The 14,241-nt window shown below is 37.4% G+C and overlaps 1 protein-coding gene across 1 annotated transcript in view; it reads left to right on the top strand.

The window, feature by feature from the left end:
* Positions 1-14,241, top strand: part of SUCLG2 (succinate-CoA ligase GDP-forming subunit beta) — a 392,451-nt gene that overhangs the window by 165,807 nt on the left and 212,403 nt on the right. Inside the window, exons 8-9 of the mRNA XM_007946054.2 lie at positions 5,268-5,429; positions 8,073-8,215. Coding sequence (XP_007944245.2) covers positions 5,268-5,429; positions 8,073-8,215 — 305 coding nt within the window. The remainder of the gene's footprint in view (positions 1-5,267; positions 5,430-8,072; positions 8,216-14,241) is intronic.

Below are 14,241 nucleotides of genomic sequence, written 5' to 3'. Positions count from 1 at the left end.
TTTTTTCACCAACTGTGTACACAAAATGGCCTTTGTTCAAAATGAACTTTCTGTAGAATTGAGGTTTCATTAATGTGACATTGAAAATCTTAATATCTGAACTAAGCTCAGCACCTCCAAAAATAATGCGTTTTGCCATAGTTATTTGTTGTTTTATTAAATGAGAAAGCTAAGGCTTGGGCAACCTAGTTTATTTTATTGCCCTGCTGTTGACTAAGACAACAATCCCTCATTTTAACCTACCAGTTCTAGAAGTTTATTTAAAAGAGTATAACCTGAGGCCTTACAGAAGGAGATACACATACACATACACAGAAGGAGTTAGTCACTACTGAAGGATTAGTCTGCTTTTGTGTGTGTGTGTGTATAAACTGCAGCTATTATGTTTTTTTTTTTTTTATTTGCTGTGCTTTTTGTTAGTTTTCGTACTATTAGGATGTACTTTTCTGTCTTTCTCCTTCATTTAACAAATGATACATGTGGTTGTTTCATCAACTGGTTAAAACAAGATTTGAATGAGATCAGAACTGTGACTTAGATCAGAAATTGTCCAACTTTAATATGTGAAGGGTATTGTAGGCAAGGGTGGTTTAGTGAGGACTTGTGCCTCTTACCTGACTGCATTAGGCCAAGAACCTTCCCTGTAAAGGAAGCTGGGAACTAAGCTACATCATCTCTGTGTGAGTAAAGCATTGCTCCATCCGGTCCCTGTGCGTAAGTCATGTTTTTGTTGAGGATCTTGGACCTTGGTTCAACAGTTTGACGCAATGAACAAGATTGTGACAGAGGTCCAGTTAGTAAATATTTTTGAGTTTGCAATTTGTGCAATCTCTATTACAGCTACTCAACTCTGCTGTTTTCTTGTGAAAAGAGTCATAGATAATTGGTAAATGAATGGATGGAACCTCAGAAGGCAGAAAGCGATGGGAATGAAGGACGAATAGAAACAATAAACACAGAGAAGTCAGAAGAGTGCTGTTACATTGTGGGGATTGCAATCAGTATCACAAAACAAAACGTGTGTGAATTATTGAGTGGAAAGTCACTGTGTTCTGTCAACTTTCACCCAAATCACAATAAAAAGTTATTTAAAATAACTTCTTATTTAAAGAAACAGAAACAACTTATGTATAAAAACTGACAGCAGTAGTGGTTTGCCAGCTCTCTAACATAGATTGTTATGTTGGGCTCTCTGTTTTATACTCATCTGTAGCCACTTTGGCCCGGTACAGATGTGGAGGTTATGTGTTTTGAGGGTCACCAAAAGCCTCTTTTTTTTTTTTTTACCCTAATCTTTCAGGGAAAAATGGCTTCTGTGAACTATGCTGCTGGAAATGCCAGCCATTAAAATCCTTTCTCTGGAAAAATCATAATGTATTCAGAAAATTCAGAAACGGTACCTATTCATATGTATACTCAAGTGGATGCTAGTTTGATTTCCTGTAACCAGAGATCTGGAATTACAAGGAAATGAAACAAAGGACTGATAATGTTTTGTGATAGAAAGAAAGGACAGTCCTGTAGCTTGGGCAGCAGTAGTGGAAAGCTCCAAGTGTAAGAAAGAACTGCTTATGTGGGAGGTAATAATAACAACCAGGCTGTTGGTAAAGCTATGTACCTTACATACCGTCTCCTTCCAGCAACACTATGCATGAGAAACAATTCTGATTCCCATTTTATAGACCAGGCCAAAACCAGAAAAAAAACAAACCTACTGCCATGAAGTTGATTCCAACTCCTGACATGATCCCAGTTGGGTTTTCGAGGCACTAACTCTTCACTGCCTCCTTCCATGGAGTGGCTGATGGGTTTGATGTGCCAAACTTCTGGTTAGCTGTCAAATGCCTTAGGCATTGCACCACCAGAGCTCCTTATAGACCAGGACACTGGAGTTAAATTTGTGTGTCCAGCATCACTTGGTTGATAAATGGCATAGTTGTAATTTATATTCACGTTTTGATGTCAGAGGGTTTTCACAGCTGTGATCTTTCAGTCGCAGATCACCTAACCTATCTTCTGAGATGCCCTGGATGGGTTCAAACTGCCAACCTTTTGCATAGTAGTTGAGTGCTTAACTGTTTGCACCCATACTTACCTGACACTTATGTAATGTTTTTAACTTCCCAAGCACTTGGGACCTACCTAGACATAGTGTAAGTAAGTTTTCTCTACAGGCAGGGGAAAATTGGCAAGGGACCTTTGTAGATACATAAACCTTTTACTCCACAGTCATTATCTTCAAGCTCTGGGTGAAGTATAAACGTTGTCTCAAGATGGTCCCCAAACAGCGAATTCATTTTTGTACTTGGTACACATATCGTAGTCTCAGGAAAGTGACATTTAAAAATCTGGCTTTGCAGGTATTTAGCTAAAACTACCTTCTGAACCTTGCATACATATATATATCCATTAATTATGCACTCTCTGAAGGAACTTATACCTGTAGTCTTTGTAAGGGGCAATGATCTGCTTGAAACTATTTTGATTTACTGGTTTATTGATATCTACCAAGAATTCTTTTATTTTAAAATTTTCACTTAGGAAGTCAATTTGATAGCCTTTTCCCATTTGTTTCGAAGGTGTCAGTTATAAATAGTCTTGCCAGTGAGTAATGGAGGAGCTAAAATTACTAATAAATTAATTTAAATGTATTTATAAACCTAGTCAAAGCCAAGAATGAAGTTGCTTTCCTATTGATTATTACACTGGTCATTAACCTCTGAGAAAATGTCACTGTAGCAAGCAGAGAATGCTGGCCAATTCCTGTGGTAATTGTAGGATTCCATCATTAAGATTTCAATATTCTAGAAAATAACTACTCATTCATTCCATGTCTTCATTGTGTGGGCAAAGCAGTTGGACATTTTGTGGCAAGGCTTAAGTATATAGGCAGACAATATCTTCTGTTGTGAGTCAGTGTTACTTTAAATAATTTGTGGTTTGTACATTTATTTATGTTGGGTTTTCTTAGATGTTAATATGCCAGTTCTGCATGGGTTTGTCAAGATACTTGAGTTTGTGCTGGAGAGACCTTTGGAAAATTCCTCTCCATAGGCCTGTAGCCTCAGATGCTATAATGCACCAATATTTCTTTCCCTATAGAGCAAATGAGATGAACTGACCATTGCTTTTGGAGGCAGTGTTGGTTCAGTAGTAGAATTTGCACCTTCTATGAGCTCTGGTAGCATAGTGCCTAAGCCATTTGACTGCTAACCAGAAGGCTGGAGGTTCAAACCCACCAGCCACTCCTTGGAAGGAAGGTTAGGCAATCTACTTCCATAGTGATGTTGTTGTTGTTGTCACATGCTGTTGAGTTGGCCTCGACTCATGGCGACCCCTCCTTTGGTTGCCAAGGCAGTATCACTACAGAAGTAGATTGCCCAACCTTCCTTCGTGGGTTTGAACCTCCAGCCTTCTGGTTAGCAGTCAGATGCCTTAGGCACTATGCTACCAGAGCTCCTTCCATAGTGATACCACCTTGGAAACCCAAGGAAGGGTCGGTATGAATTGGATACGACTCTATGGCAGTGGGTTTGGTTTTGGTTTATGTAGAAGACCCAGGTTCGATACCAAGCCAGAACACCTGATGCCCAGCCACCATCTGTTTGTCAGTGGAGGATTGTGTGTTGCTGTCATGCTGAACACATTTCAGTGGAGCTTCCAGATTAAGATGGACTAGGAAGAAAGGGCTGGTGATCTACTTTCAGGAATAAGACAGTGTAATCCCTATGGATCACAACATTATGATATGCACCAGAGTGAGGATGGCACAGAACCAGGCAATGTTTCATGCTGTTGTGTATGGAGTCACCATGAGTCGGGGACATCTCAACAGCATCTTATAACAACAACCATTGCTTTTGAATAAGATGTAGAAAGGGTTGTTTCCCTTTCAACAGCTTTCAGAATTAGGTGCACATTAGCAATGCTGGAGGAAAGTAGATAGCCATCTGTAAATTCTTGGTCAAAGAGTCCTGCTTATCAGTATTCCAAATAAAGTAAAAGAATGTTATGTTTGAATGCCATCATAGAAAACTAATTTCTACTCTAAGGCAGAAAATAAAAAGAGCCAGAACCCAGGCATCCAGGTCTATCCTGTTTCCTCCACAAAGTCTCCCTGCTAGCACCTATAGAAGATATCATGTAACTCAAGGAGAATACTCTTGGTTCTGCCCTATCATGTTGTGAGTTTCTCTGGTTTTGGTGTTATTGACCATCTGAAAGTTGGGAACTTCCACCAGTATGCAGAAGGTGGAGACAATTGTGCTGACAATACCTGACATCCTGTCATTATAACTGACCAGTTGTGGTCTCTTAGAAATTTATACTTTGGATTAAAAGAATCATAAGGTGATCCCACACAAAACAAGAGGATGATCCTAGTTTTAGCAGACCCCAAAGCACCCAGGTCCTTGGATTGCCCATGTGGTATGTGTTGTCTACTAACATAAAGGTTGGTGATTTGAACCTACCCAGTATAAGAAGGGACTGGTGATCTGCTTCCATAAACATTATAACCAAAAGAATCCTATGGAGCAGTTCTACTCTGTAACAAATGGGGTCACCATGAGTCAAAATCAAGTCAATAGCAATGAGTTTGGTTTTGGTGAAGTAAGTATCTCTGCAGAAAAGGAGTTCTTGTTCCCATTTCCAAATAAAATCAAGGCCCAAGGAACAAAGGTTATTTCATCATGGGTACTGAGTTAGTTAAGAAGCAAGTAAAAATGCTATTGATTTTGGCCCAGTATTCTTTCCACTGAATCTTTCAGAAATACTAGTGAGGATACTGATTAAATAAAAGTTCTCTTTGCAGCCTAAGAATGCAGCCAAAGAAAGTCAACAGCAATAGGCAGTATTGGCTAGTCTTTCTGTGCTTAAAAGAGAAAGGTGATAATCAGTTAAATAATGAAAATAAAAATATAAATAAAAATATAAGAATGAAGAATCGAAGCTATATGCAGAGGTACCTATCTGAGCTTTTAATGGATTACAGTGACTTTTGTTATTTCTTTATTGACTAGAGACCAACAGATACAAATTACTATGCTTGCTCTAGAATGTAAGTCCCTTGAGAACAGGGACCATGCCATTTTTGTCTCTATAGTCCCAAAGACTAGTCAAGAAAGACAGAATAACTTCATCTGTTGATATCGTAAACAAAAATGACACTATCTACCTTTTTTCTTCCTGTGCTTTCTAGGCTAGAGGATTTAAGTTTATAGATATCCAGGAGATAATTCAGGTGTGTTCCTTTTTTCTTTATTTAGTTGTGTGTTTTGACGCCAAGATAAACTTTGATGACAATGCAGAATTCCGACAAAAGGACATATTTGCTATGGATGACAAATCGGAGAATGAGCCCATTGAAAATGAAGCTGCCAGATACGATCTGAAATATGTAGGATTGGATGGAAACATTGCTTGCTTTGGTAAGAAGACAGTTATGTCGAAAGAATGCTTTGTGGATGTTTACAGATTGGAGGCACCCCTCATTTCTGAGATGTTATTTCCCAATAGCAAATAAAACATACTCTTATTTTTTTTCCTAGCCACATCGTTTTAGGACGCATTCTGAAGTTTCATCCCCAAATTCATTTTTGTCAGTGATCCTGGGATTAAAGCAGATTTTCTCAACTTTGACACCATTGACATTTTGTGCTAGGTAGTTTTCTTGTGGAGGACTGTCCTGTGCATTGTAAGATGCTCAGCAGTGTCCCTGCCTCTACCCACTAGATAACATGAGCATCCCACAGTTGTGAACAGCCAAAAATGTCACCCAACATTGTCAAATATATTTGGAAAGGTAAAATCGCCCTAGTTGAGCCTCACTGGTCCAAATCATCTCAGTTAAACCTTGCCTGGTAAAAATCAGAAACCTTTACTATTAAGTCACTGTAAATATGCTAGGAACTCTTCTGAAACTTAGATTTAAAATAAAATTGCTTTCTCAGAGGAAGTAGAACAGGACATATACTTGAATCATTATGCCAAAGGTTCAGATTCTATGATATCCAAATGAAAAAATATTTAATCTATTATTCTAGTTTATTAATAAAACAATTGACTTCATCATTTTCATCTAAATTTGTGCAAATGGCCTTTCAGCTGAGATAAGAATGGATCTATAGAGGCAGTACAATTTCTGTTATTATCTACAGTGTATAGGGCTGAGATTTATACTCTTCTGACTTAATTGCAAGAGACTGTGCTTCTTGTAGAACCAATTCATTGTGCTGGAAACTGAGGTCTTAATCTTAATGGAATTAAAATAAAAAAGATTTGTAGCTCATTAAACCAACAGTATCATTATATGTAGAACTGAACAGGCCTCATCCAGTAGTTTGCTGTTCAATACAATAGAAAATGACATCCAATTACAAGTGATACCAAAAGGCCTTGCTTTGTATTGGTGCAATAACCGTGATGTACCCAATCATTCACATAATTCTGATCCTGATAAGCTCATGCAATCTCAGTATTTGTAAGCATTTGGAAATGAGAAAGATATAATGGTATATTTAGAACATATTAAATACAGATTATTTATAGTCTCTGTAGGGATGTGCATGATTTGACCAAGTAGAAGCATCAAAAGCTACAATGAACACTTTTAAAATTGTTTTAAGATCTTACATAAATGGTTTTTATTTTAGTTGCTTGGACTTAATTAAATTAGTCACAGTTCAGAGGCTTACTGGGCAAATTCAGGGTCAGAAAAAGTAAAGAATATTCTACCATGAGAGTTTTTAGTATGGTCAAGAGATATTTTTGCTTTCTACCCTGAGGGATTTTATGTAATTAAGCATAAAAAGCAAAAGAAGTACAATTGATCGATAAAACTTGGCTCTTGAAAACAACAATTGTGATGTTGAAACTCTTTGCTTGGTTGGCATATATTGCTTCTAATTTTAATAATCAAGACGCTAGTGAAAATATTTTATATTAATATGAACGAGGAACAAAGGATAGAAATACTGCTTTTTCCCTCTTTTTATTGTAGTTTTCCATACACATTTTGTTTAATGTCATTAATTGCAATCTGCACAATGTAATAGCTGTCTTTCTACTTCCTCGCTCTGGTTACCTTTTCTCTGTGCCTTCTTTCCTATACATTCTTGCCCTCTGGGCTATCTCCCTGCATGAATGCTGCCCTTCTGATCTCTCGTGGTTGATTGTTTTAAGGAGTCCACCTACCTGGTGTAAATGTTCACCTTGTAGGCCTGTCCATTGTTTGGCTGGAAGCCACTGGAGTGAATTCAATTCCAGCGTGAAAGGTGACTAGGGGCCATAGTCTCAGGGATTTTCAATAGTCTCTATAAGACCAGTGAGCCTGGTCTTTTTTTTTTTTTAAATGATTTTTTACTTTGTTTCTCACTCTCCTGCTCTATCCAGAATTTCCTATTTTGACCCCTCTCCAAGTGGTTGGCAGTAGGAATACTGTTTTTGGTACTGTCATTTGTTCATTTGCTTTCTCAATTTAGCCAGCTAATGTTATATAAATTTGCCTGGTTGCAGTAAGAGTGCAAAGTTTGGCAGCTTACTGAAGGTGGGACCCTTGAGGTTCAATGCCAGAGGCGTGCCAGACTCAAAGGAGCATATTCTCAGCAAATAAAAATTAAAGGAATTCCTTTCTCTACTCAGGTCTCTTAAAGAATATTAAAAAGAATGTAATTCATAGATGCTAGCACCTCCTCACAGACTTTTCTTTCTTTTTCAATTCTCTTTCTTATGTGTTATACTTGACTGAACCTAAAACTCCCTCCTCTAATACTAGTCAGAATTGCTTGTTTTTAAAAACTTTTCCCTTCTTTCTGTTCCCCAGATTGGTTTAACTTTTCAATAAACCTTTCCTGTCAGACACAAGTGTTTTTGGTTTATTATTTGTGTGTGCATTTCCTAGTTCTTTATCCTAAAAGTCTACAAATTTACTTAGTTGAAACAATTCCAAACAGACAGAAAGTGAAGTGGCAATGATAGGGTTATATTTGGACAATAAAGGAGAGGGAAAAGTTTATATACCCTTTCATGTTATTAAAATGTACCCTATCTTGTATACCATTTGTATTTCACAGTAAATGGTGCTGGGCTGGCCATGGCTACCTGTGACATCATCTTCCTTAATGGTGGAAAGCCAGCCAACTTCTTGGATCTTGGTGGTGGAGTAAAGGAAGCCCAAGTGTATCAAGCATTTAAATTACTCACAGCTGATCCTAAGGTAATGTATGTTCTGGTTTGTCACCATCAAGAGCTGCATTATTCATGGTGCTGAGGTTTAATAAGCCAGCATGGACTCTGCAGCCACAGATGTAAATACTGCCTTTGTATACAGTGGAATACAAGATAATTTAATTCCTTGTGGGTGAGAGGTGGATAGACTGCCTGCAGGATCTGATTTCTCAGGCTATGCCTTCCACGTGCTCTAGCAGGTAGGAAGCCATAAAAAAGGTTCAGTGCTCCAAACAGTGAAATGTTGGTTGACATTATATTTCATGTGGGTAACTTATACTAAAATGTTCAGTTCTATGGCTCCTGGACTTAAGTAGGACTTCCCTTGAGATCTTCAACAAAGATTCTGAAGATACTATCATAAATTTGGAGAGGAAAATCCTAGAATTGTAGGATCTTATGTCACTGGAAAATAATGACCTCTTTCTATATACTTTTAAATTTTTATCTTCTACCCTAAGAGTTTGTAGATGTACAAAGTAACGTGTAACTGTTCACAGTTTTATAGTATCCACTGTTGCTTCTTTCATGTACAACATTTCTTCTTAACTAGAATATAGCTTTTTCCATGTGGAACATTTATCATCCATTGCACTCATGTATAGCAGGCATTAAATAAACATTTAACCAATGAGTTTTGTACCCAAGGCAAGTACCAATGTGTTTTGTTTCAACCAGAGGTACACAACTATCTGTGATAGAGGTTTAGTTGATGTTTATTATGTGGAAAAACTAGGAGTTTTTGAATGTCTATTTGCATTCTTCTTATTTAATTTTAATTCTCTTAACAGGCTTGTGAGATAGGTGTGTGCCAGAACAGTTTGCTATTAGGCTTTGTTTGAGAATCATTATTTTGATATTGCTGGTGTAGCTAATATAGTCTCCTGGTTAGTAGCATGTCTGAAGACCCAGTGCAAAAGGAGCAGGAAGGCCGCATCTTCTGACCTCCTCTAACCCACAAGAGGACCGAATGACTAGCAGCAGCCCAAGGCCTATGCCTGTGGGGCCAGATATGCTGGCTCCTTCCAACCCTCTTACTAACCTTGTCACCAGTCGTTCCTCCCAAGTGAAGAATCACATGCAGAGTCTTTTTATTCAAACCATACTCTTAAAAAATTTTAACTTGACCCAATGGAATATTTTCAAATGCATGGAGTGTTTAAGGAAGGAAGATGGAACAATCTACTTCTGTAGTGATACTGCCTCGGAAACCCAAGGAGGAGTCGCGCTGAGTCGGGTTCGACTTGACGGCACATAACAACAACAGAGTATTTAAGCTTGTTTGAGATTGCCTGTCAGCTTAAGTAGATAAATGTTTGTAGGAGTTATTTTATTGACATCAACTAATACACCAGGTGGATAAATTCAACAATCAGCTACTCACGGCAAAGGGAGAGTTACAAAGACTATGGCTAGAAAACCCATATCATATCATTTACTATACCACACCCAGGAAATCCAAACCATCACTAAGAAAATCATGAATAAAAACAGTGCTTTTTTTTTTTAAATAACATGATCTGAACTTAATCTGAAAGCTTTGCATTAATAAGTATACTGAGGCTGTAGCCAATTTAGGTTCACATGCATAAACTTTTGGCCTATATAATAGAGTGCTTGTCTCTTTTCATTATGACTTAGTTGATAACCTCTTGTTTTTTTCTAACTCCTTTTTTTTGGATTCACAAAGTACATGGGAAAATATTACCAGCTAGTTCTCAATTTTCCAAGACTATTCAGGAATAGCACTGTCATTGAAGCCCCAAAATACACAGCCTTGAAGAAAATGTTGCACTTGATTATTATTCTTGTGTAAGCACCTGTTCTCATTGGCTGGGTTGAAGTATTATCAGTGGTTCCCTAATTGTTTATTACTTTACTTATCCCTTCTTCCTACTGTCTTCTAAGGGAAGAGACATTTTCCTCCCTGAGATTCCCAAACCAGTTGAAATCAGTAAATACTATGGACATAACACATAGCTCTTTCAGCTGCTTGAACCACAAAGTGCCCAGAGGATAGATGACAATAATAAAATACTTACCTTTTAGCATTTACTGAAATTCAGTGGTACGAATAATAGAGAGGCATCAAGGGATTGAATCTACCAGAACAATCATTGAGTTTTCTTTGAAATATCTTTTCTTAGTGCCTGACCCAGAATTTTAATTTTGTAAAAGTATAGAAGAGGAAAGAAAAATCACTTGCGGAGCCCTTTTTTTTAAACCATTCTCTTAAAAAATTTTAACTTGACCCAATGGAATATTTTCAGATGCTTAGAGTATTTAAGCTTTTTTGAGATTGGCTGTCAGCTTGAGTAGAGAAAGGTTTGTAGGAGTTATTTTATTTTTCTCATGCTATATCAGGAAAATGAATGCATAGCTCATCTCACAGTACACTTTTCCAGTCTTGAAATTCCAAGGCTGGTTAAAAAAGCATAGAAATGTATTTTGAATCCTGGCATTGTTTCACAGGCTAGGAAATAGTACAGACAAGTTGATTTGATTTTGCAAGGAAACTAGCTGTAGTTCTGGCAGTAATTATTTCAAATAGAAGTCCATCCAGCTAGCCCAGAAATAGAGGTTCCCAAGAGCCTAAAGCTAATTATTTCAAAGGTATTGATTTTCCTGTTAGATGTAAGGATTAGTCAGTTGAATACACTGAAAGTCAAAATTACAAAGAACCTGTTGTTGTTAAACTTAAATCAAATCAAATGATACTAACAACTACTTGTTTGTCATATGTACAAGATAATTCTATTGATCAAGTGAGGCACAGCATCATTCAAGGGAAATATAACAGATTGGCATATATTTGCCAAAATGTCAGCCATAGTGCTGATGTTTTTTTTTTTTTTTATATTTCTTTCCCTACTACCTCAGTTTTGTTATTCCCACAATCCCAGATATCGAGGTTTTTTTTTTTTTTTGGTTTTTTTTTTTTTTATATTTCTTTTGCTTGACTATTTAGCCCAAATATGGAATTTCATTTGCACTAATATATATGTGTTTTAATTAATATGTTCCTTATTTGCTTATTATATATATAAGAAACAAAATTCCTCTGCCAAACTAAGAGTCTTTTCAGAATAGCTCAGTAACTAAACTGGATTCACATGAACTGTCTCATTAAATATTTTACAATTCTCTTATTTTCCAGCTGGGCTTGAAATGAGAGAAAGGTAATAGAATTTGTCCTGTTGGTGGTAGAGTAGATCTGATCTTATTTTCATCATCTTGACTAAAAGAATTCTAAACACTAGTATTCCTGAAATTATAGGGAAGAAAAATCAAATAAAATAGGGAATAGTTATAGGGCTTTGTGGTAATCTGTTAAGAATTTGAACACATTTCAAGAGAAAACATTTTATGGAATGTTATCCTTAGGTTTTTGTTTTCCTGAATTTTACTTTGGCTTTTATTCTGAATTATAAACTTAGAATTCTAAAGGTGTGAAAAGTGAGTACAACAACATCTGGAGTATATAAAATATCTTGTGTAAATGAATAACAGGAAAAGACAGTTGGCATGAATCACAACAGTAACCTCAACTCAGTGGGCCAAAGTGAAGCAAATCTGTTACCTTCTGTTGCTTTCTGATTTTGAAAAGTATATAATTGGCATTGGTGAAGTCTCCTCATTTGAGTTAAGTGTACTTTGTGGGTTAAATCCAACGTAGAGTCATGCTTCCAAAGCCCTTTAAAGTGTCTGGGAAGCAATGTGCCACATGAGCACCAAATGCTAGTTTAAGAATGGAAAGTTCTTCAGGGGGCTCTGTGGCCAGGCTATGTGGGTTCAAATTCCATCTTTACCACTTATTGCTTGTGGAGCCTTGGGCATGTTATTTAACATCTATGGGCCTTATTTTTTTCATTTATAAAATGGAGGTAATAATAGTACTTATCTCGTACCATGTGGGTCAGAGTAGAACTGTGTTCCATAGAATTTTTTTTCTTTTTGTCTAAAATTTTGTTTGTTTGTTTTTTATTGCGATTTGGGTGAAAATTTACAGAGCAAATTCTTGTTTCATTCAACAGTTCATACACATTTTGTTTAGTGACATTGATTGCTATCGCACCATGTAACAGTCTCTTTTCCCTTCTTCCTGTGGTTACCTTTTCCCTATGTCCTTCCCTGTACATTCCTGCCTTCTAAGCTTTCTCCAGGTACATATGCTGCCCTTCTGATTTCCCATCATTGATTGTTTTAAGGAGAGTACCTACATATATAACTGTTTACCTCATAGGACTGTCCATTGTTTGTCTGGAAGTTAAGCCTTAGGAATGACTTCAGTTCCAGGCCCAAAGGGTAACTAAGGTCCATAGTTTCAGGGCTTTTACCAGTCTTCATCAGACCAATAAAAAAACCAAACTCGCTGCCGTCGAGTTGATTCTGACTTGTAGCAACCCCTCCTTGGGTTTCTGAGGAGGTATCTCTAGGAAAGCAGATTGCCCAGTTTTCCTTTCGAGGAGTGGCTGGTAGGTTTGAACTGGCAGCCTTCTGGTTAGCAGTCAAATGCCTTAGGCACTAGGTCACCAGAGCTCCTAGACTATCTTTTTAATGATGATATGTTTTGTTCCTTTGCCATAACGTGTTCAGTGGCTAATTGTTTGGAAGTCAATTGCGAGTCCTTTCTTTTGAGGCACCTCTGGGTAGACTTGAACCTCCAGCCTTTCAGTTAGTAGCTGAGTGTGTTAGCCATTTGCACCATCCAGTATGTGTGTGCTTACCTCCTTTTGTTGTTGTTATTGTTAGTAGTTGCCATCAAGCTGATCCTGACTTAAGGTGAACCCATTTGTGCACAGTAGAACTGCTTCATAGGGTTTTTAAGGCCCTGACCTTTTGGAAGCAGAATGCCAGGCTTTTCTTTTGAGACATCCTCTGGATGGGTGTGAACCACCAACTTTTGGCTAGTAGTTGAGCATATAACCCTTTGTTTTATTACATGAGTTTATATACACACACACACACATACACACACAACTATGTTCTCTTTAGAGAGGCAACAATGAAAAATATCACTTAAAAATTTGATCAGCTTTTATTAATAAAAGTATAAGTTACATACAAGAAGTATACAAGTGATAATTCATACCCTGAAGAATTAATAGAAAATGAGCATACTCATGCAGCCTCCAGCACAATCAAGAAGTAGAACATGACCAGCATCACAGGAGCCCCCTTTTGTTTCTCCAGTCTGTCCCTTCTCCTGATTTCTCCCTAGAAATAAACACTATCATAATTTCTAATATCATATATTTGTTTTGCTGTTTTTTTTTCTGGTTCAGCATAAATAGAATTATACAATTTTTTTTTCTTTAAACTTTATTTTGTTGTTGTTGAGAATATGTACAAAGCTTACAACTGGCTGTCTAGATGGAACAATGGGTCTCTCCTCATCGAGAGCAAAGAAGAATGAAGAAAACCAAAGACACATGGAAACAATTAGTCCAGTGGACTGGTAGACCATCCTCAGCCTATGTGACCATGAGACCAGAAGAACTATATTGTGCCTGGTTACCTCTGTCAACCACTTGGAAAGGGATCAGTAAAGGAGATTCTGGATAGATTGGGAGAACAATGTAGAACAGAATTCAAAATCATAGAAAAAAGATCAGGTTTACTGGTCTGCTAGAGCCTGGCAAGACCCCTGAGACTATGCCCCTAGTTACCCTTCGGGTCTGGAATTGGACTCACTCCTGTGGTTTCCATCCAAACGAGATAGGCATATGGGGTGAACATTTACTTTAGGTAGATATACTCCATAGAGTGATCAATCGTGGGAGAACAGAAGGGCAGTGTTCACGTAGGGAGATTGGGGAGTGGAAATGCATAGAAAAGAAGGACACGGGGAAGGGGTAACTACAGGGAGGAAGTGGGTAGAGAACTGTTACATTGTGGGGAATGGCAGTCAATATCATGAAACAGTGTGTATGAGCTGCTGTATGGGAAATGAATTTGCTCTGTAAACTTTCACCCAAATCACAATTAAAAAAAAAAATATATATATATATATAT

The sequence above is a fragment of the Orycteropus afer genome, unplaced genomic scaffold (assembly GCF_000298275.1).
Source record: "Orycteropus afer afer isolate SDZICR_OR568_19922 unplaced genomic scaffold, OryAfe1.0 scaffold00149, whole genome shotgun sequence".
Lineage (NCBI taxonomy): Eukaryota > Metazoa > Chordata > Mammalia > Tubulidentata > Orycteropodidae > Orycteropus > Orycteropus afer.
This window is presented reverse-complemented; position numbering and strand designations above follow the sequence as displayed.